The sequence below is a fragment of the Oncorhynchus gorbuscha genome, linkage group LG07 (genome assembly GCF_021184085.1).
Source record: "Oncorhynchus gorbuscha isolate QuinsamMale2020 ecotype Even-year linkage group LG07, OgorEven_v1.0, whole genome shotgun sequence".
Lineage (NCBI taxonomy): Eukaryota > Metazoa > Chordata > Actinopteri > Salmoniformes > Salmonidae > Oncorhynchus > Oncorhynchus gorbuscha.
The window spans coordinates 8619527-8642026 of NC_060179.1; the positions used below are offsets into that span (position 1 = coordinate 8619527).

At 42.6% G+C, this 22500-nt stretch overlaps 1 protein-coding gene across 3 annotated transcripts in view; it reads right to left on the reverse strand.

Annotated features, from left to right (window-relative positions):
* The window catches only part of LOC124039463 (guanine nucleotide exchange factor VAV3-like), a 211840-nt gene that overhangs the window by 13788 nt on the left and 175552 nt on the right, over positions 1-22500 (reverse strand). For all 3 annotated transcript variants that reach the window (XM_046355457.1, XM_046355456.1, XM_046355458.1), the window contains exons 21-25: positions 17821-17886; positions 16486-16520; positions 13917-14033; positions 7598-7685; positions 6128-6260 (exon numbers count right to left, since the gene is read on the reverse strand). In XM_046355457.1, the coding sequence (XP_046211413.1) occupies positions 6128-6260; positions 7598-7685; positions 13917-14033; positions 16486-16520; positions 17821-17886 (439 nt within the window). The remainder of the gene's footprint in view (positions 1-6127; positions 6261-7597; positions 7686-13916; positions 14034-16485; positions 16521-17820; positions 17887-22500) is intronic.

Consider the following 22500-nt stretch of genomic DNA (forward strand, 5'->3'; position numbering starts at 1 on the left):
TTCAGAGCTGGTCATGGGTGCACCTCAGCCACGCTCAAGGTTCTAAACGATATCATAACTGCCATCGATAAAAGACATTACTGTACAGCTGTATTCATCGACCTGGCCAAGGCTTTTGACTCTGTCAATCACCACATTCTTATTGGCAGACTCAACAGCCTTGGTTCCTCAAATGATTGCCTTGCCTGGTTCACCAACTACTTCTCAGACAGAGTTCAGTGTGTCAAATCGGAGGGCCTGATGTCCGGACCTCTGGCAGTCTCTATGGGGGTGCCACAGGGTTCCTTTCTCGGGCCGACCCTCTTCTCTGTATACATCAATGATGTCACTCTTGCTGCTGGTGATTCTCTGATCCACCTCTATGCAGACGACACCATTCTGTATACTTCTGGCCCTTCTTTGGACACTGTGTTAACAACCCTCCAGACGAGCTTCAATGCCATACAACTCTCCTTCTGTGGCCTCCAACTGCTCTTAAATGCAAGTACAACTAAATGCATTCTCCTCAACCGATCGCTACCCGCACCTTCCCGCCTGTCCAACATCACTACTCTGGACGGTTCTGACTTAGAATATGTGGACAACTACAAATACCTAGGTGTCTGGATAGACTGTAATCTCTCCTTCCATACTCACATTAAGCATCTCCAATCCAAAATGAAATCTAGAATTAGCTTCCTATTTGCAACAAAGCATCTTTCACTCATGCTGCCAAACATAACCTCGTAAAACTGACTATCCTACCAATCCTTGACTTCTGCGATGTCATTTATAAAAATAGCCTCCAACACTCTACTCAGAAAATTGGATGCAGTCCATCCAGTTTGTTACCAAAGTCCCATATACTACCCAACACTGTGACCTGTACGCTCTCATTGGCTGGCCCTTGCTTCATACTCGTCGCCAAAACCAAGCTCCAGGTCATCTATAAGTCTTTGCTAGGTAAAGTCACAATCGTTTAAAGATGGATTGGACCAAGGTGTTGCGTGGTAGGCGCACATTTTTATTTAATAATTTTAAATGACACCGAAAAAACAACAAAATACAAAAACTAGCGTAAAGCTACATGCAGTGCAGAAAGTGACACAAACAAGATCCCACAATCTAAGGTGGGAAAAGGGGCTGCCTAAGTATGATCCCCAATCAGAGACAACAATAAACAGCTGCGTCTGATTGGGAACCAACAAAGAAATAGAAACATAGATTTGCCCACCCAAGTCACACCCTGACCTAACAAATAGAGAATTAAAAAAACATAGAAGCACCCACCCGAAGCACGCGCTCCAGCAGGTATATTTCACTGGTCACCCCCAAAGCCAATTCCTCCTTCTGCCGCCTTTCCTTCCAGTTCTCTGCTGCCAATGACTGTAACGAACTGCACAAATCATTGAAGCTGGAGATTCATATCTCCCCTCACTAGCTTTAAGCACCGGTTGTCAGAGCAGTTCACAGATCACTGCACATGTACATAGCCCATCTGTAAATAGCCCATCCAACTACCTCATCCCCATACTGTTATTTATCTGATTTATTTTGCTCCTTTGCAGTATCTCTACTTGCACACACATCTTCTGCATATCTATCACTCCAGTGTTTAATTGCTATATTGTAATTATTTCTCCACTATGGCCTATTTATTGCCTTACCTCCCTAATCCTACCTCATTTGCAGACACTGTATATAGACTTTTTCTATTGTATTATTGACTGTATGTTTGTTTATTTCATGTATAACTCTGTGTTGTTGTTTGTGTTGCACTGTTTTGCTTTATCTTGGCCATGTCGCAGTTGTAAATGAGAACTTGTTCTCAACTAGCCGACCTGGTTGAATAAAGGTGTTCTCAACTAGCCTACCTGGTTGAATAAAGGTGTTCTCAACTAGACTACCTGGTTGAATAAAGGTGTTCTCAACTAGCCGACCTGGTTGAATAAAGGTGTTCTCAACTAGCCGACCTGGTTGAATAAAGGTGTTCTCAACTAGCCGACCTTGTTGAATAAAGGTGTTCTCAACTAGCCTACCTGGTTGAATAAAGGTGTTCTCAACTAGCCTACCTGGTTGAATAAAGGTGTTCTCAACTAGCCGACCTGGTTGAATAAAGGTGTTCTCAACTAGCCGACCTGGTTGAATAAAGGTGTTCTCAACTAGCCGACCTTGTTGAATAAAGGTGTTCTCAACTAGCCGACCTGGTTGAATAAAGGTGTTCTCAACTAGCCGACCTGTTTGAATAAAGGTGTTCTCAACTAGCCGACCTGGTTGAATAAAGGTGTTCTCAACTAGCCGACCTGGTTGAATAAAGGTGAAATAAAACATTTAAAAAATAGATCACGGCTTTCAGCCAATCAGCATTCAGGGCTCCAACCACCCAGTTTAGTTTATATATATATATATATATATATATACATAACCCTGGCTAGTTACTAATGAGGAGAACCTGGATTCATACGAACCCTGTCAACCTGTGGTATCAAGGGGAGGAAGATCAGAGGAGAAATCTGATGAGCATTTTAATATCTCTCTACTCTGTCGGATGTATGTTTCCAGACAACCCCATACTGTTTTCTCCGAGGAGCTAACTACCACTAGACACATATCAGGCAGGTAACTCAATATACTTTAAAATTGCTAAAACCAAATCAAAACGGTGTATGAATGATAATGGACCTACATTCATATAGTTTATTGACTGTCCAGCTCACTAATAATCACTGCAGTCAGGGAGCATCAGCCTGTTTATTGTGTGAACATTTTGACGGCAAGGAAATATAATACATTGTTGTCCGAATGCTTTCGACATCCCTGCTCTAGAGGGTTGACTATGTTGTGAAAGTAGGAGCCAGGAGGGATTCTTCTCAGATATGTAGATATGCATAGAGTCAGGTCCAAAATGGAAGATAACCACGCATTAGCATTTCAGCCGTGCATTAGCATTTCAGCCAAGCATTATCATTTCAGCCATGCATTAGCTTGTCAGCCGTGCATTAGCTTGTCAGCCGTGCATTAGCTTGTCAGCCGTGCATTAGCATTTCAGCCGTGCATTAGCATTTCAGCCGTGCATTAGCATTTCAGCCGTGCATTAGCATTTCTGCCGTGCATTAGCATTGTCAGCCGTGCATTAGCTTGTCAGCCGTGCATTAGCATTTCAGCCGTGCATTAGCATTTCAGCCGTGCATTAGCATTTCTGCCGTGCATTAGCATTTCAGCCGTGCATTAGCATTTCAGCCGTGCATTAGCATTTCTGCCGTGCATTAGCATTTCAGCCGTGCATTAGCATTTCAGCCGTGCATTAGCATTTCAGCCATGCATTACCATTTCAGCCACTGAAATGACTGACTGACTGTATTTATCAGAGTGAGACTGGCAGCAGCGTCTGACTGACTGTATTTATCAGAGTGAGACTGGCAGCAGAGTCTGACTGACTGTATTTATCAGAGTGAGACTGGCAGGAGCTTCTGACTGACTGTATCCATCAGCCTTTCCTTTCTGTGTTTATCTCCCCACTTGCAAAACAACCTTCAACAAACCATGGGAGATTTTCTTGTGCTTTTCACACGTTGACATCTGGTGCTACAGTGAAATCTAATCTCCGCACTGGTTGAGGCACCAGGTGTACTGCCGGCATTGGCACGGCGTTTAACCCCTTGCTCACCACTGGGATCCAGGATCCAACATGCCTCTTCTCTGTCTCTGTTATCTTTTATTCATGGTGTAACAGCAACACAGGACTATATAGTATTCAGTATTCACCTGTCACGTAGACCTGTCATCTAGACCATGTAGACCTGTCATCTAGACCATGTAGACCTGTCATCTAGACCTGTCACCTAGACCATGTAGACCTGTCATCTAGACCATCTAGACATGTCATCTAGACCATGTAGATCTGTCATATAGACCATCTAGACCTGTCATCTAGACCATGTAGACCTGTCATCTAGACCATGTAGACCTGTCATCTAGACCATGTAGACCTGTCATCTAGACCATGTAGACCTGGCATCTAGACCTGTCATCTAGACCATGTAGACCTGTCATCTAGACCTGTCATCTAGACCATGTAGACCTGTCATCTAGACCATGTAGACCTGTCATCTAGACCTGTCATCTAGACCTGTCATTTAGACCATGTAGACCTGTCATCTAGACCATCTAGACATGTCATCTAGACCATGTATATCTGTCATATAGACCATCTAGACCTGTCATCTAGACCATGTTGACCTGTCATCTAGACCATGTAGACCTGTCATCTAGACCATCTAGACCTGTCATTTAGATCCTCTAGACCTGTCATCTAGACCTGTCATCTAGACCATGTAGACCTGTCATCTAGACCATCTAGACCTGTAATCTAGACCATGCTGACCTGTCATCTAGACCATGTAGACCTGTCATCAAGACCATCTAGACCTGTCATCTAGACCATGTAGACCTGTCATCTAGACCATCTAGACCTGTCATCTAGACATGTAGACATGTCATCTAGACCATCTAGACCTGTCATCTAGACCATCTAGACCTGTCATCTAGACCTGTCATCTAGACCATCTAGACCTGTCATCTAGACCATCTAGACCTGTCATCTAGACCTGTCATCTAGACCATCTAGACCTGTCATCTAGACCATCTAGACCTGTCATCTAGACCATCTAGACCTGTCATATAGACCATCTAGACCTGTCATCTAGACCATCTCGACCTGTCATCTAGACCTGTCATCTCTTGACTAGACATTCCAGCAGTATTGTCATTCAAATTGTCACTGTCTCATGCTATGTGTATGTAAACTTCCGACTTCAACTGTGTGTGTGTGTGTGTGTGTGTGTGTGTGTGTGTGTGTGTGTGTGTGTGTGTGTGTGTGTGTGTGTGTGTGTGTGTGTGTGTGTGTGTGTGTGTGTGTGTGTGTGTGTGTGTGTGTTGTGCATGTAGAGTAGTGTTGCTTTGTGTAGTGTAGTGTAGTGTAGAGTAGAGTAGAGTAGAGTAGTGTAGTGTAGTGTAGTGTAGTGTAGTTTAGTATAGTGTAGAGCAGAGTAGTGTAGTGTAGTGTAGTGTAGAGTAGAGTAGTGTAGTGTAGAGTAGAGTAGTGTAGTGTAGTGTTGTGTAGAGTAGAGTAGTGTAGTGTAGTGTAGAGTAGAGTAGTGTTGTGTAGAGTAGAGTAGTGTAGTGTAGTGTTGTGTAGAGTAGAGTAGAGTAGTGTAGTGTAGTGTAGTGTAGTGTAGTGTAGTGTAGAGTAGAGTAGTGTTGTAGAGTGGTGTTGTGTAGAGTAGAGTAGTGTAGTGTAGTGTTGTGTAGAGTAGAGTAGTGTAGTATTGTGTAGAGTAGTGTAGTGTAGTGTGGTGTATTGTAGAGTAGAGTAGTGTAGTGTAGTGTAGAGTAGTGTAGTGCCATGTAGAGTAGAGTAGTGTAGTGTAGAGTAGTGTAGTGTAGAGTAGTGTAGTGTAGTGTAGTGTAGTGTAGTGTAGTGTAGTGTAGTGTAGTGTAGTGTAGTGTAGTGTGGAGTAGTGTAGTGTAGTGTAGTGTAGTGTAGAGTAGTGTAGTGTGGTGTAGTGTAGTGTAGAGTAGAGTAGTGTGGTGTAGTGTAGAGTAGTGTAGTGTGGTGTAGTGTAGAGTAGTGTAGTGTAATGTAGAGTAGTGTAGTGTAGTGTAGTGTAGTGTAGTGTAGTGTAGAGTAGAGTAGTGTAGTGTAGAGTAGAGTAGTGTGGTGTAGTGTAGTGTAGTGTAGAGTTGTGTAGTGTATAGTAGTGTAGTGTAGTGTAGTGTGGTGTAGTGTAGTGTAGTGTAGAGTAGAGTAGAGTAGAGTAGTGTGGTGTAGTGTAGAGTAGTGTAGTGTGGTGTATTGTAGAGTAGTGTAGTGTGGTGTAGTGTAGTGTAGAGTAGTGTAGTGTAGTGTAGTGTAGAGTAATGTAGAGTAGTGTAGTGTAGTGTAGTGTAGTGTAGTGTAGTGTAGTGTAGTGTAGTGTAGAGTAGAGTAGAGTAGTGTAGTGTAGAGTAGAGTAGTGTGGTGTAGTGTAGTGTAGAGTTGTGTAGTGTATAGTAGTGTAGTGTAGTGTAGTGTAGTGTCGAGTAGTGTAGTGTATTGTAGTGTAGAGTAGTGTAGTGTGTGTGCATAGTAACAGTAGTGTGTACTCACTCTTTCCTCCAGGTTTATTGGTGCAGAGCATAGCAGCGGGGCTCTCCTGCTCTCTGTAGGGGAACTGCAGTGTGGTGTCCAGGCTCCGGAAGCCTTCCCTCAGGGAGTAATGTTGATAGTACTCAATCAGTTCCTGCATGCCCACACACCCAGGCAAACACTCTCACAGTTAGCAAAATAGCCTTAAAAACACTTAACAACACAACTTCTATGAAAATGATGTGTGAAAAATAAATCTAAATATGTTTAAACACTCCCTCTGTCCAGTTACAAATTGTGTCAGGTAGTTTTACATTTTATGAAAAGTTTGGCAACAATAAAAGTAGGCTATGTGTAAAGAATAGGACTACAGAAGAGGACTACAGAAGAGGACTACAGAAGAGGACTACGGAAGAAGACTACAGAAGAGGTATACAGAAGAGGAGTACAGAAGAAGACTACAGAAGAGGACTGCAGAAGAAGACTACAGAAGAGGACTACGGAAGAGGACTACAGAAGAGGACTACAGAAGAGGACTACGGAAGAGGACTGCAGAAGAGGACTACGGAAGAGGACTACAGAAGAGGACTACAGAAGAGGACTACGGAAGAGGACTACAGAAGAGGACTACAGAAGAGGACTAACAGTAAAAATGTCCTTTGTAAAGCATAGCCAAAGCCAACATAATATTGAGTGAATAGAAGGGAGAGAACACATCCAATCCACCCTGGACCAATCCCTGTCTATAACTCTCTACAAGGCTATAACGCTCTACAAGGCTTAACTCCCTACAAGGCTATAACTCTCTACAAGGCTATAACTCTCTACAAGGCTATAACTCCCTACAAGGCTATAACTCTCTACAAGGCTATAACTCTCTACAAGGCTATAACTCTCTACAAGGCTATAACTCTCTACAAGGCTATAACTCCCTACAAGGCTATAACTCTCTACAAGGCTATAACTCTCTACAAGGCTATAACTCTCTACAAGGCTATAACTCCCTACAAGGCTATAACTCTCTACAAGGCTATAACTCTCTACAAGGCTATAACTCTCTACAAGGCTATAACTCCCTACAAGGCTATAACTCCCTACAAGGCTATAACTCTCTACAAGGCTATAACTCTCTACAAGGCTATAACTCTCTACAAGGCTATAACTCTCTACAAGGCTATAACTCTCTACAAGGCTATAACTCCCTACAAGGCTATAACTCCCTACAAGGCTATAACTCTCTACAAGGCTATAACTCTCTACAAGGCTATAACTCCCTACAAGGCTATAACTCTCTACAAGGCTATAACTCTCTACAAGGCCTACAGGCAGTGAGGTAAACCACACCGGTAAACCAACTCTAATTGCAGCCATTTTCACACAGCAAGCAGCTAAAATAAGATTCATGTTTTGACACATTATTCGAGAAATGCTACGAGTGAGTTATTTCTGTATGAAATACAATGCGGGTGTTGTAAAAGGAAACAGACTCACTAATACACTCCCGAACTTGTTGTTCTCTGCGATGTGAAAGCAGCCGTCCCTGTTCAGGATCTTGATGTGCTTCACGTCGTTGCTGTACCTGTAACCCATTAATAAGTGATGAGTGTCATTTTCTGGTGATCATTGAGATCGATGTTGATAGACCGGGGCACCATTCCTCGCTACCCCTTGGTATTTCAGGAGCCAGGCGGGAGGTGGAGACTGACAAAGGGACAGTCACCCTCCATTTAGGGGGGCCTGAGTAGGACCAATTGGGGCAGGGGAAGGGGATAATGGAGGGTATAGAGACACCGAGCCCTGTCCTCTCTTGATCTCTATAATTCTCCATCATTATTCTCTTATCTCCCTCTCAGAGCCGTAATACCCCTAATAATGTGGCCTAATCCATATTCTACACACTAAAACAAACCCCAGTGACAGGTCAATTGTACACTGACATTTTGACTGACTGGCTGGGTCCTCTTGGCTCGACTCTAGTGGTTGTATCTTGTGGAAGGAAGGTGGCAGGGCCTCAGTAGAATAGTGTAGCTTGTAAAGGAAGGTGGCAGGGCCTCAGTAGAACAGTGTAGCTTGTAGAATGAAGATGGCAGGGCCTCAGTAGAACAGTGTAGCTTGTAAAGGAAGGTGGCAGGGCCTCAGTAGAACAGTGTAGCTTGTAAAGGAAGGTGGCAGGGCCTCAGTAGGACAGTGTAGCTTGTAAAGGAAGGTGGCAGGGCCTCAGTAGAACAGTGTAGCTTGTAAAGGAAGGTGGCAGGGCCTCAGTAGGACAGTGTAGCTTGTAAAGGAAGGTGGCAGGGCCTCAGTAGAACAGTGTAGCTTGTAAAGGAAGATGGCAGGGCCTCAGTAGAACAGTGTAGCTTGTAGAAGGGAGGTGGCAGGGCCTCAGTAGGACAGTGTAGCTTGTAAAGGAAGGTGGCAGGGCCTCAGTAGAACAGCAGAGTTATACAGAGGGGGCCAGGGATAGAACAGTAGAGTTATACAGAGGGGGCCAGGGATAGAACAGCAGAGTTATACAGAGGGGGCCAGGGATAGAACAGTAGAGTTATACAGAGGGGGCCAGGGATAGAACAGCAGAGTTATACAGAGGGGGCCAGGGATAGAACAGCAGAGTTATACAGAGGGGGCCAGGGATAGAACAGCAGAGTTATACAGAGGGGGCCAGGGATAGAACAGCAGAGTTATACAGAGGGGGCCAGGGATAGAACAGCAGAGTTATACAGAGGGGGCCAGGGATAGAACAGCAGAGTTATACAGAGGGGGCCAGGGATAGAACAGTAGAGTTATACAGAGGGGGCCAGGGATAGAACAGTAGAGTTATACAGAGGGGGCCAGGGATAGAACAGCAGAGTTATACAGAGGGGGCCAGGGATAGAACAGTAGAGTTATACAGAGGGGGCCAGGGATAGAACAGCAGAGTTATACAGAGGGGGCCAGGGATAGAACAGCAGAGTTATACAGAGGGGGCCAGGGATAGAACAGCAGAGTTATACAGAGGGGGCCAGGGATAGAACAGCAGAGTTATACAGAGGGGGCCAGGGATAGAACAGCAGAGTTATACAGAGGGGGCCAGGGATAGGGCCTCAGTAGAACAGCAGAGTTATACAGAGGGGGCCAGGAATAGGGCCTCAGTAGAACAGCAGAGTTATACAGAGGGGGCCAGGGATAGGGCCTCAGTAGAACAGTAGAGTTATACAGAGGGGGCCAGGGATAGAACAGCAGAGTTATACAGAGGGGGCCAGGGATAGGGCCTCAGTAGAACAGCAGAGTTATACAGAGGGGGCCAGGGATAGGGCCTCAGTAGAACAGTAGAGTTATACAGAGGGGGCCAGGGATAGAACAGCAGAGTTATACAGAGGGGGCCAGGGATAGAACAGCAGAGTTATACAGAGGGGGCCAGGGATAGGGCCTCAGTAGAACAGTAGAGTTATACAGAGGGGGCCAGGGATAGAAAAGCAGAGTTATACAGAGGGGGCCAGGGATAGGGCCTCAGTAGAACAGTAGAGTTATACAGAGGGGGCCAGGGATAGAACAGCAGAGTTATACAGAGGGGGCCAGGGATAGAACAGCAGAGTTATACAGAGGGGCCAGGGATAGAACAGCAGAGTTATACAGAGGGGGCCAGGGATAGAACAGCAGAGTTATACAGAGGGGGCCAGGGATAGAACAGCAGAGTTATACAGAGGGGGCCAGGGATAGAACAGCAGAGTTATACAGAGGGGCCAGGGATAGAACAGCAGAGTTATACAGAGGGGGCCAGGGACAGAACAGCAGAGTTATACAGAGGGGGCCAGGGATGGGCCTCAGTAGAACAGCAGAGTTATACAGAGGGGGCCAGGGATAGAACAGCAGAGTTATACAGAGGGGGCCAGGGATGGGTTCTCAGTAGAACAGCAGTTATACAGAGGGGGCCAGGGATAGAACAGTAGAGTTATACAGAGGGGGCCAGGGATAGAACAGTAGAGTTATACAGAGGGGGCCAGGGATAGGTCATTGTCTAATTCAAACACTTCATGTAGTTTCCACATAAGTGTGCGGAGTTTCTTTTTTTCTCTTTCTCTCTCTCTCTCTCTCTCTCTCTCGTTGTGAGGATTTAATAACCTTGAGCAGGCTGTATAACGGTCTCTCTGGGTCTATTCACCGGTGCTGCAGCAGCATGCATTGCACACAAGCAATTAAGACTTCAGCTCCGGTGGAACTTGAAGACATTGAAAAAGCTTTCATTAGAGAGAAAAAAGGAGGAGATGAATTATTTGGTTGAAGGGGGTTTAAAAAAAATAAGCATTTCCAGAAGCCTCTCAGAGCAGCCCTCTCTCTCTCTCTCCCTCTCTCTCTCTCTCTCTTAATTAAATGATATTCAAAGGGCTTTGCTGGCATGGGAAACACATGTTTACTTTGTCAAAGCAAGTGAAATAGATAATAAACAAAAGGGAAATAAACAAGTGAAACATTAGTAAACATTACACTCACAAAAGTTTTAAAAGAAGTTAGACATTTCAAATCTCTCTCTCTCTCTCTCTCTCTCTCTCTCTCTCTCTCTCTCTCTCTCTCTCTCTCTCTCTCTCTCTCTCTCTCTCTCTCTTAATTAAATGATATTCAAAGGGCTTTGCTGGCATGGGAAACACATGTTTACTTTGTCAAAGCAAGTGAAATAGATAATAAACAAAAGGGAAATAAACAAGTGAAACATTAGTAAACATTACACTCACAAAAGTTTTAAAAGAAGTTAGACATTTCAAATCTCTCTCTCTCTCTCTCTCTCTCTCTCTCTCTCTCTCTCTCTCTCTCTCTCTCTCTCTCTCTCTCTCTCTCTCTCTCTCTCTCTCTCTCTCTCTCTCTCTCTCTCTCTCTAAGTTTTACCAGCTCCCTGCAGGGAAGGAGTGTCTCAGCCCACCTTGGCACAGAAACACAAACGCTGCATATCATTGGCCTGTTCCAGCCTGTCTGAACATTCAGTGCTGTCATCTGTCTATCTGCAGCATACCAACAGCCGCGGGTGACTGAAATGATACGATGATAACACGCGAGGGTTCTTTTCCAGTCTACGTCGCCACGGGCTTTTAATGTGTTTGTAGCAGAGTGCTTCACCGCGCTTAGACATATTCCCACTGTACTGTGGGAGTCACTTATGAAGAATCATTACTCCTGCACGTCTCGCCTCAAGTTACTTTTCAACGCACAATACAATGCATGTATTTTCCAACGTTTTCCTTCAGTCCATGCTCTTATGCAGAGTAGAGCAACATACAGTACAGTCTGTGCAGAAAATCAACGGTAGGACTGAACTACACATATCACCTCCACTGACAATGGAGGAGGAGTCTTGCCTTTTCTCCTCTATGACTAACGACTAATGGCTATTAGCAGTGTGGCTGTACTGTACTGTACTGTAATGTACTGTACTGTACTGTACTGTACTGTAATGTACTTTACTGTACTATACTGTAATGTACTGTACTGTCATATACTGTACTGTACTGTACTGTACTGTACTGTACTGTAATGTACTGTACTATACTGTAATGTACTGTAATGTACTGTACTGTAATGTGCTGTACTGTACTATACTGTACTGTAATGTAATGTACTTTACTGTACTATACTGTAATGTACTGTACTGTCATATACTGTACTGTACTGTAATGTACTGTAATGTACTGTACTATACTGTACTGTACTATACTATACTATACTATACTGTAATGTACTGTAATGTACTGTACTATACTGTAATGTACTGTAATGTGCTGTACTGTAATGTACTGTACTGTACTGTACTATACTATACTGTAATGTACTGTAGTATACTGTACTGTAATGTACTATACTGTAATGTACTGTAATGTACTGTAATGTACTGTACTGTAATGTACTGTACTATACTGTAATGTGCTGTACTGTACTATATTGTATTGTAATGTACTGTACTGTACTATACTATACTGTACTGTAATGTACTGTACTATACTGTACTGTACTGTAATGTACTGTAATGTGCTGTGCTGTGCTGTTCTGTACTATACTTTACTGTAATGTGCTGTGCTGTTCTGTACTATACTGTACTGTAAAGTGCTGTGCTGTTCTGTACTATACTGTACTGTAATGTACTGTAATGTACTGTTCTATACTGTACTATACTATACTGTACTGTACTGTAATGTGCTGTTCTGTACTATACTGTACTGTAATGTGCTGTAATGTTCTGTACTGTAATGTACTGTACTGTGCTGTAATGTACTGTAATGTACTGTAATGTGCTGTAATGTACTGTAATGTCCTGCACTGTCATGTACTGTGTTGTAATGTGCTGTACTGTAATGTAATGTACTGTAATGTGCTATACTGTAATGTGCTGTAATGTAGTGTACTGTAATGTGCTATACTGCAATGTACTGTACTGTGTTGTAATGTGCTGTACTGTAATGTACTGTACTGTAATGTAATGTAATGAAATGTACTGCACTGTACTGTAATGTGCTGTAATGTACTGTAATGAACTGCACTGTACTGTAATGTGCTGTACTGTACTGTAATGAACTGCACTGTACTGTAATGTGCTATACTGTAATGTGCTGTAATTTGCTATACTGTAATGTACTGTAATGTGCGATAGTGTAATGTACTATACTGTAATGTGCTGTAATGTACTGTAATGTGCTATACTGTAATGTACTGTAATGTACTGTAATGTACTATAATGTAATGTGCTGTAATGTACTGTAATGTGCTATACTGTAATGTACTGTAATGTACTATAATGTAATGTGCTGTAATGTACTGTAATGTACTGTAATGTACTGTAATGTGCTATACTGCAATGTACTATACTGTAATGTGCTGTAATATACTGTAATGTGCTATACTGTAATGTACTGTAATGTACTATAATGTAATGTGCTGTAATGTACTGTAATGTACTGTACTGTAATGTACTGTAATGAACTGTACTGCACTGTGCTATACTGTAATGTACTGTACTGTAATGTGCTATACTGTAATGTACTGTAATGTGCGATAGTGTAATGTACTATACTGTAATGTGCTGTAATGTACTGTAATGTGCTATATTGTAATGTACTGTAATGTACTGTAATGTACTATAATGTAATGTGCTGTAATGTACTGTAATGTACTGTAATGTACTGTAATGTGCTATACTGTAATGTACTATACTGTAATGTGCTGTAATATACTGTACTGTAATGTGCTATACTGTAATGTACTGTAATGTACTGTACTGTAATGTACTGTAATGAACTGTACTGTACTGTGCTATACTGTAATGTACTGTAATGTACTGTACTGTAATGTACTGTAATGTACTGTAATGTACTGTACTGTAATGTACTGTAATGTACTGTAATGTGCTGTCCTGTAATGTACTGTAATGTACTGTAATGTGCTGTCCTGTAATGTACTGTAATGTGCTGTAATGAACTGTACTGTACTGTGTCATGACGTTGGCCTGGAGGTAGGTTTATGACAGTCATAAATACCTCTTTCCCCCTGTGATTAATGCTGTGCTAATACTGTAATAATGATGATTAATATTGATTAATATTGACTGCTATTGATGTAAAATATTACTAGGTCTTTAAGAGTTTATTCGGAAGATAACAGCTCTATAAATATTATTTTGTGGTGCCCCGACTCTCTAGTTAATTACATTTACATGATTAGCTCAATCAGGTAATATTAATTACGGAGAAAGGATTTTATAGAATAGCATGTCATAACACTTAATCAGGCATAGCCAAAGACACGACAACTGTAATGTACTGTAATGTACAGTACTGCCATGCTACTAACTTACTTGATGCTGATGGCGTACTCTGTGACCTCGCGGCTCCGGTGGCGGACCAGGTAAGTGCTGTTGCCTCTGCTAATCAGCTCTGCCTCAGCCTGCAGTCTCTCCATGGGCCCAGCAAACCTACAGTACAGTACCCAGAGGCAGGATATGATAGTTTAGAGATGCTGTATACAGGAGCCACAGGCAGGATATGATAGTTTAGAGATGCTGTATACAGCAGCCACAGGCAGGATATGATAGTTTAGAGATGCTGTATACAGGAGCCACGGGCAGGATATGATAGTTTAGAGATGCTGTATACAGGAGCCACAGGCAGTATATGATAGTTTAGAGATGCTGTATACAGCAGCCACAGGCAGGATATGATAGTTTAACACAGACAGGATATGATAGTTTAACACAGACAGGATATGATAGTTTAACACAGACAGGATATAATAGCTTAACACAGACAGGATATAATAGCTTAACACAGACAGGATATGATAGTTTAACACAGACAGGATATGATAGTTTAACACAGACAGGATATGATAGTTTAACACAGACAGGATATGATAGCTTAACACAGACAGGATATGATAGCTTAACACAGACAGGATATAATAGCTTAACACAGACAGGATATGATAGTTTAACACAGACAGGATATGATAGGTTAACACAGACAGGATATGATAGTTTAACACAGACAGGATATGATAGTTTAACACAGACAGGATATGATAGTTTAACACAGACAGGATATGATAGCTTAACACAGACAGGATATGATAGTTTAACACAGACAGGATATGATAGTTTAACACAGACAGGATATGATAGTTTAACACAGACAGGATATGATAGTTTAACACAGACAGGATATGATAGAGATGCTGAATATACAGACATAACATAGGAAGTGAAATAAATAAATAAAAATAAATAACAGTGACACATACAGACACATGCTGTTACAGTGGCTTCAGGAAGTATTCAGACCCTCTTTGACTTTTTCCACATTTTGTTGTGTTACAACCTGAATATAAAAATTATTAAATGTCTATTTTGTGTCACTGACTTACACACAATACCCCATAATGTCAAAGTGGAATTATGTGTTTAGAAATGTTTACAAATTAATTTAAAGAAAATGAAAAGCTGAAATGTATTCAAACCCTTTGTTATGGCAAGCCTAAATAAGTTAAACATCTGCTTAAAACAAGTCACACAATAAGTTGCATGGACTCACTCTTTTAACATGATTTTTGAACAACTACCTCCTCTCTGTACCGCACACATACTATTGCCTGTAAAGTCCCTCAGTAGAGCAGTGAATCTCTAACACCGATTCAACCACAAAGACCAAGGTTTTTCCAATGCCTCGCAAAGGAGGGCAACTGTTAGTGGATGGTAAAAAAATAGCAAAGCAGACATTGAATATCCCTGTGAGCAGGGTGAAGTTATTAACTACACTGTGGATGCTGTATCAATACACCCAGACAGCATAAAGATACAGACGTCCTTCCTAACTCAGTTGCCGGAGATGAAGGTAAACTGCTCAGGGATTTCACCTTGAGGCCAATGGTGACTTTAAAACAGTTACAGAGTTTAATGGCTGTGACAGGAGAGACATGAGGATGGATCAACAACATTGTAGTTACTCCACAATACTAACCTAAATGACAGAGTGAAAAGAGCCTGTACATAACACAAATATTATACAATATGTATCCTGTTTGCAACAAGGCAGTAAAGTAATACTGCTAAATCATTCCTGAATACAAAGTGTTATGTTTGGGGCAAATCCAACACATTTTCATGCATGGTGGTAACTGCATCATGTTATGGGTGTCTCAGTAGAACACCCAGAATTACCCAGAATTACCCAGAATTACTCACAGCTGTAATCACTCTTAGAGATTTACCCAGAATTACTCACAGCTGTAATCACTCTTAGAGACTTACCCAGAAAGACTCACAGCTGTAATCACTCTTAGAGACTTACCCAGAAAGACTCACAGCTGTAATCACTCTTAGAGACTTACCCAGAATTACTCACAGCTGTAATCACTCTTAGAGACTTACCCAGATTTACTCACAGCTGTAATCGCTGCCAAAGGTGATTCTAATGTATTGACTCAGGGGTGTGAATACTTATGTAAATTAGACATTTCTGTATTTCATTTGAAATAAATTAGAAAATATTTAAAAAAAAAATATATATATATATATATATATATATATATATATATATATATATATATATATGTTTTCACTTTGTCATTATGGGGTAAAGTCTGTAAATGGGAGAGAAAAGAAAATATTGAATCAATTTTGAATTCAGTCTGTAACACAACAAAATGTGGAATAGGTCAATAGGTATGAATACGTTCTGAAGGCACTTTACAACCTAGAGAGCAGAATCAGGAGTCGTATACTAAACTACAGTCTAGATGAAATAACACCCACCAATTTAACCTGAAAGGTCGACACACAAACCACTAATGATCCAACATACTGTGACAAAGAAAGGGAAAGGAAGTTTTTGCATGAAAGTTTGGTGAGATTCATTCGCATGTGAACATACCAGGGTTGTGTGGAGTAGTCGACAGGTTTAGGGACCTGAGGGTAAATAGAAGAGAGAGAGACAGAAAAGAGAGGAGAGAAAAGTGAGAGAGAGAGAGAGAGAGAGAGAGAGAGAGAGAGAGAGAGAGAGAGAGAGAGAGAGAGAGAGAGAGAGAGAGAGAAAAGAGAGGAGAGAAAAGTGAGGGAGAGAGAGCAGAGAGAGAGAGAGAGAGAGAGAGAGAGAGAGAGAGAGAGAGAGAGAGAGAGAGAGAGAGAGAGAGAGAGAGAGAGAGAGAGAGAGAGAGAGAGAGAGAGAGAGAGAGAGAGAGAGAGAGAGAGGGGGAGAGAGCGAGGGGGAGCGAGAGAGAGAGAGAGAGAGAGAGAGAGAGAGAGAGAGAGAGAGAGAGAGAGAGAGAGAGAGAGAGAGAGCAGAGAGAGAGAGCAGAGAGAGATAGAGAGAGAGAGAGAGAAAGAGGAGAGAGAGAGAGAAAGAGAGAGAAAGAAAGAGAGAGAAAGAAAGAGAGAGGAGAGAGAGAGAAAGAGAGAGAAAGAAAGAGAGAGAAAGAAAGAGAGAGGAGAGAGAGAGAAAGAGAGAGAAAGAAAGAGAGAGAAAGAAAGAGAGAGGAGAGCAACACATGAGCCATTGTTCTTTCATTCCCACAATCCCACCCAACCTGAATCTCACTGTTGCATACATCAGTCAGTAAAGCATTCACTTTCCCCTACGGCCAACTAAGTCAATAGTATTTGTTTCCCCCTCTCTTTTGTGGCGTTAGTCCCGGCTACCATGAATATGTTTAACATAACATTTGGGTTTTGTCGTCAACAGGTGGTTTTGGTATTTCCTATGAACCTAATGAAGTAGCATAATGTACTAGTTATCTTTACCGTGGTGTAAGCATCCAGATAGCACTGAGAGGTCATCTGCTCTGTGTCATTATAAAAGTACATCTACTCATGTCAGTGACATATTGTCTGACTGAAAACAGAGACATTATGTGGATTCTGAAGGAACAAGACGTTCAGTGATACAAACAAGTCAAAATGGACAATATGTAGTTTGACTAGCGAATGTTTCCCATGCATTTAGTGATAGATAGCCGAGGATGTGTCTTCTTCTTTAGTGGTATGTCATGTGAAATGACATAGTGACGTATATAAACTGTCTTGCTAATTCAATTGTTGAATTTAAAAACTGCAGCTAAAGCACCATGAATTATCTCCTTTATCCATAATCATGTTTCTAACAATCATCCCAGTGTCTGTGTCAAACCCTTATTCTGCCTGCTTTGCCACCCAAAGCCTCTGTTTACTGCTTGAACAACACTGCTAACGCACTTCTTAGTGCCTGGCTTACACATGGGCACGGCTTCACGGCACTGCTTGGAAAGAAGCCAACTTCTCTTGTTTTCACGATTTTGCCCTGAAACCACAGCAGAGAGAGAGAGAGAGAGAGAGAGAGAGAGAGAGAGAGAGAGAGAGAGAGAGAGAGAGAGAGAGAGAGAGAGAGAGAGAGAGAGTTAATTACATTAGTCTGGGTAACTTTGTCACTGTGCTTCAGTAGCAATTAGCTCAGCAGGACAGAGCAGAACAGATTTACAGACCTTGTTTTTTAAAAATATAATCACTGGTTGAGAGAGTTGAAGTCTAGACTGAAGAGTTCCTAGTCTCCTGATGGTAATGACTCTAAATAAGTCTAGACTGAAGAGTTCTGAAGAGTTCTAGTCTCCTGATGGTAATGACTTTAAAGAAGTCTAGACTGAAGAGTTCTTGTCTCCTGATGGTAATGACTCTAAAGAAGTCTAGACTGAAGAGTTCTTGTCTCCTGATGGTAATGACTCTAAAGAAGTCTAGACTGAAGAGTTCTTGTCTCCTGATGGTAATGACTCTAAAGAAGTCTAGACTGAAGAGTTCTGAAGAGTCACACAGAGAGAGGTAGCACATCTGAGTCACACAGAGAGAGGTAGCACATCTGAGTCACACAGAGAGAGACAGCACATCTGAGTCACACAGAGAGAGATAGCACATCTGAGTCACACAGAGAGAGATAGCACATCTGAGTCACACAGAGAGAGATAGCACATCTGAGTCACACAGAGAGAGACAGCACATCTGAGTCACACAGAGAGAGATAGCACATCTGAGTCACACAGAGAGAGACACCACATCTGAGTCACACAGAGAGAGACAGCACATCTGAGTCACACAGAGAGAGACAGCACATCTGAGTCACACAGAGAGAGACAGCACATCTGAGTCACACAGAGAGACAGCACATCTGAGTCACACAGAGAGAGACAGCACATCTGAGTCACACAGAGAGAGACAGCACATCTGAGTCTAACAGAGAGAGACAGCACATCTGAGTCACACAGAGAGAGACAGCACATCTGAGTCACACAGAGAGAGACAGCACATCTAAGCGCCCCTAATACAGTTAGCTTTAATAACATTTAATCAGTGCTTTTGGAAAACTCTCCTATTGACTATGAGGCTCAGATGAATGTTGTGATAATCATCCAGCTTTAACCCTGTTAGAGTCAACAGAGCCAAATTAAATTACAGTGATCAATTATATTAGTCTGCCACCAGAACAGGAATCATGGTCTGCTGGTTACCACAGTGATGAATAATGGGAGTTCTGTAACTCTATCCGCTATCACCGAGGAAAGGGGGGGGGGGAGTAGAGAGATGAAGTGGGCTAAAGGTAAAGCTGTCATTTTATATATATATAGAACTCTAATTCAACAGCTAAGGGGGGGTTTGTACGGCCCATCTCCCCCGAAACAGCATTAAACACAATGTGTATGCTGATAAATCTCTGGGACTGTCAAAACAGGACACAAACACACACACACAGAGTGTAACAAATATGCACGCAGGCATGTACACAAACACACATATACTCACATAGAACCCCTGTACCCCTACACACACCTACACACAAAGACACACACACCTACACACAAAGACACACACACCTACACACACAAAGACACACACACCTACACACAAAGACACACACACCTACACACAAAGACACACACACACCTACACACAAAGACACACACACCTACACACACAAAGACACACACACCTACACACACACCTACACACAAAGACACACACACCTACACACAAAGACACACACACCTACACACAAAGACACACACACCTACACACACAAAGAAAGTGAGGCTGTTCCAGCAAAGTGACAGTGACAGTGCTGAAAAACCAGGGCTGTCACAACAAACGGCTCTGACTATGAATACTGAGAGAGAGAGAGAGAGAGAGAGAGAAAGTAGGGGAGAGAGGGGGAGAAAGTAGGGGAGAGTGGGGGAGAAAGTAGGGGAGAGAGGGAGAGAAAGTAGGGGAGAGGGAGAGAACGTAGGGGAGAGAGGGAGAGAAAGTAGGGGAGAGGGAGAGACGTAGGGGAGAGAGGGAGAGAAAGTAGGGGAGAGGGAGAGAACGTAGGGGAGAGAGGGAGAGAAAGTAGGGGAGAGAGGGGGAGAAAGTAGGGGAGAGAGGGAGAGAAAGTAGGGGCGAGGGAGAGAACGTAGGGGAGAGAGGGAGAGGAAGTAGGGGAGAGGGAGAGAACGTAGGGGAGAGAGGGAGAGAAAGTAGGGGAGAGAGGGGGAGAAAGTAGGGGAGAGAGGGAGAGAAAGTAGGGGAGAGGGAGAGAACGTAGGGGAGAGAGGGAGAGAAAGTAGGGGAGAGAGTGGGAGAAAGTAGGGGAGAGAGGGAGAGAAAGTAGGGGAGAGGGAGAGAACGTAGGGGAGAGAGGGAGAGAACGTAGGGGAGAGAGGGAGAGAATCTAGGGGAGAGAGGGAGAGGAAGTAGGGGAGAGAGGGAGAGAAAGTAGGGGAGAGAGGGAGAGAAACATTTGGTGTAATGTTTACTGTTTTGTTTATTATCTATTTCACTTGCATTGGCAACGTAAACATATGTTTCCCTTGCTATATAGCACTTTTAATTGAATTGAAAAGAGAAAAGGAGAGAGAGAGAGAGAGAGAGAGAGAGAGAGAGAGAGAGAGAGAGAGAGAGAGAGAGAGAGAGAGAGAGAGAGAGAGAGAGAGAGAGAGGGGAGAGAGGCTATTTTTAGGTCCTAGTGGCCATAGGGGAGCATACAGCAGAAATAGGTCTTTGTGGCCATAGGGGAGCATAAAAGCCATCTGTGCTGCTGTTGTTGCAATGCCAGCCAGCCGGCCAGACCAAAACACACAAACACAGAGCTGAATGGGTGAGTGACTCTTTGTGGATTGGATAGATGCAGGCACACACATAACACACACAAAACACACACATGCAAACACGTGTGTTTAACTATCCTTGTGGGGATCAAACAATTAATTCCCATCAAAATCCTATTTTCACCTACAGCTAACCATGAATCTAAACCTAATCCTATCTCCTAATCCTAACCCTAATCCTAACCCTAATTCTCACCCTAACTCTAAACCTAATCCTATCTCCTAATCCTAACCCTAATTCTCACCCTAACTCTAAACCTAATCCTATCTCCTAATCCTAACCCTAATTCTCACCCTAACTATAAACCTAATCCTATCTCCTAATCCTAACTCTAACTCTAAACCTAACCCTATCTGCTAATCCTAACCCTAATTCTCACCCTAACTCTAAACCTAACCCTATCTCCTAATCCTAACCCTAACTCTAAACCTAACCCTATCTCCTAATCCTAACCCTAATCCTAACCCTAACTCTAAACCTAATCCTATCTCCTAATCCTAACCCTAACTCTAAACCTAACCCTATCTCCTAATCCTAACCCTAATTCTCACCCTAACTCTAAACCTAACCCTATCTCCTAATCCTAACCCTAACTCTAAACCTAACCCTATCTCCTAATCCTCTGAACCTAAACCTAACGTGTTCCTAACCGACTGTGCTATTTTTTTATTTGCGCTGTTTGTAACAAATGTTTTAACTTATTTTGTACACAATGTTGCCACTACTGTCTCTCATGACCAAAAATACTTCTGGACATCAGAACAGCGATTACTCACCACGAACTAGACAAAGATGTTTTTCTTTAACAAGTCCGACGCGAAGGATATACTGCTTTCTCGGGAACGGGCCCAAATCCCCATTATTTGCGTATAGAAAAGACAGAGAATAAAGGGGCGGAGGTCGGGCTGAGAATTCATAGGCGAGTGAGTAAAGCCCCACTAACATCAGTCCTATTAGCCAACGCACAATCATTGGATAACAAAATGGATGATCTCTGATCAAGACTATTCTACCAACGGGACATTAAAAACTGTAATATCTTATGTTTCACCGAGCCGTGGCTGAACGACGACATGGATAACACACAGATGGTGGGTTTTTAGTCCATCGGGAAGATAGAACAGCTGTCTCCGGTAAAACAAGTGGTGGAGGTCTGTGTCTATTTGTAAATAACAGCTGGTGCACAAAATCTAATATTAAGGAAGGGTTTTGATCGGCTGAGGTAGAGTATCACATGATAAGCTGTAGACCAAGAGAGTTTTCATCAATATTTTTCATAGCTGTCTATTTACCACCACAAACTGATACGACACTCAACGAGCTGTATAGGACCATAAGCAAACAGGAACATGCTCATCCAGAGGTGGAGCTCTTAGTGGCCGGGGGCTTTAATGCAGGGGACTTAAATCAGTTTTACCTCATTTCTATCAGCAAGTTAAATGTGCAACCAGAGGGGGGAAAAAAACTCTAGACCACCTTTACTCTACACACAGAGATGCGCACAAAGCTCTACCCCCGCCCTCCCTTTGGCAAATCTGACCATAATTCTATCCTCCTGATTCCTGCTTACAAGCAATAACTAAAGCAGGAAGCACCAGTGACTGACTCAATAAGAAAGTGGTCAGAGGATGCAGATGCTAAGCTACAGGACTGTATTGCTAGCACAGACTGGAATATGTTCCGGAATTCTTCTGATGCCATTGAGGAGTACACCACATCAGTCACCGGCTTCATCAATGATTACATCCACGACGTCGTCCCCACAGTGACTGTACGTACATACCCC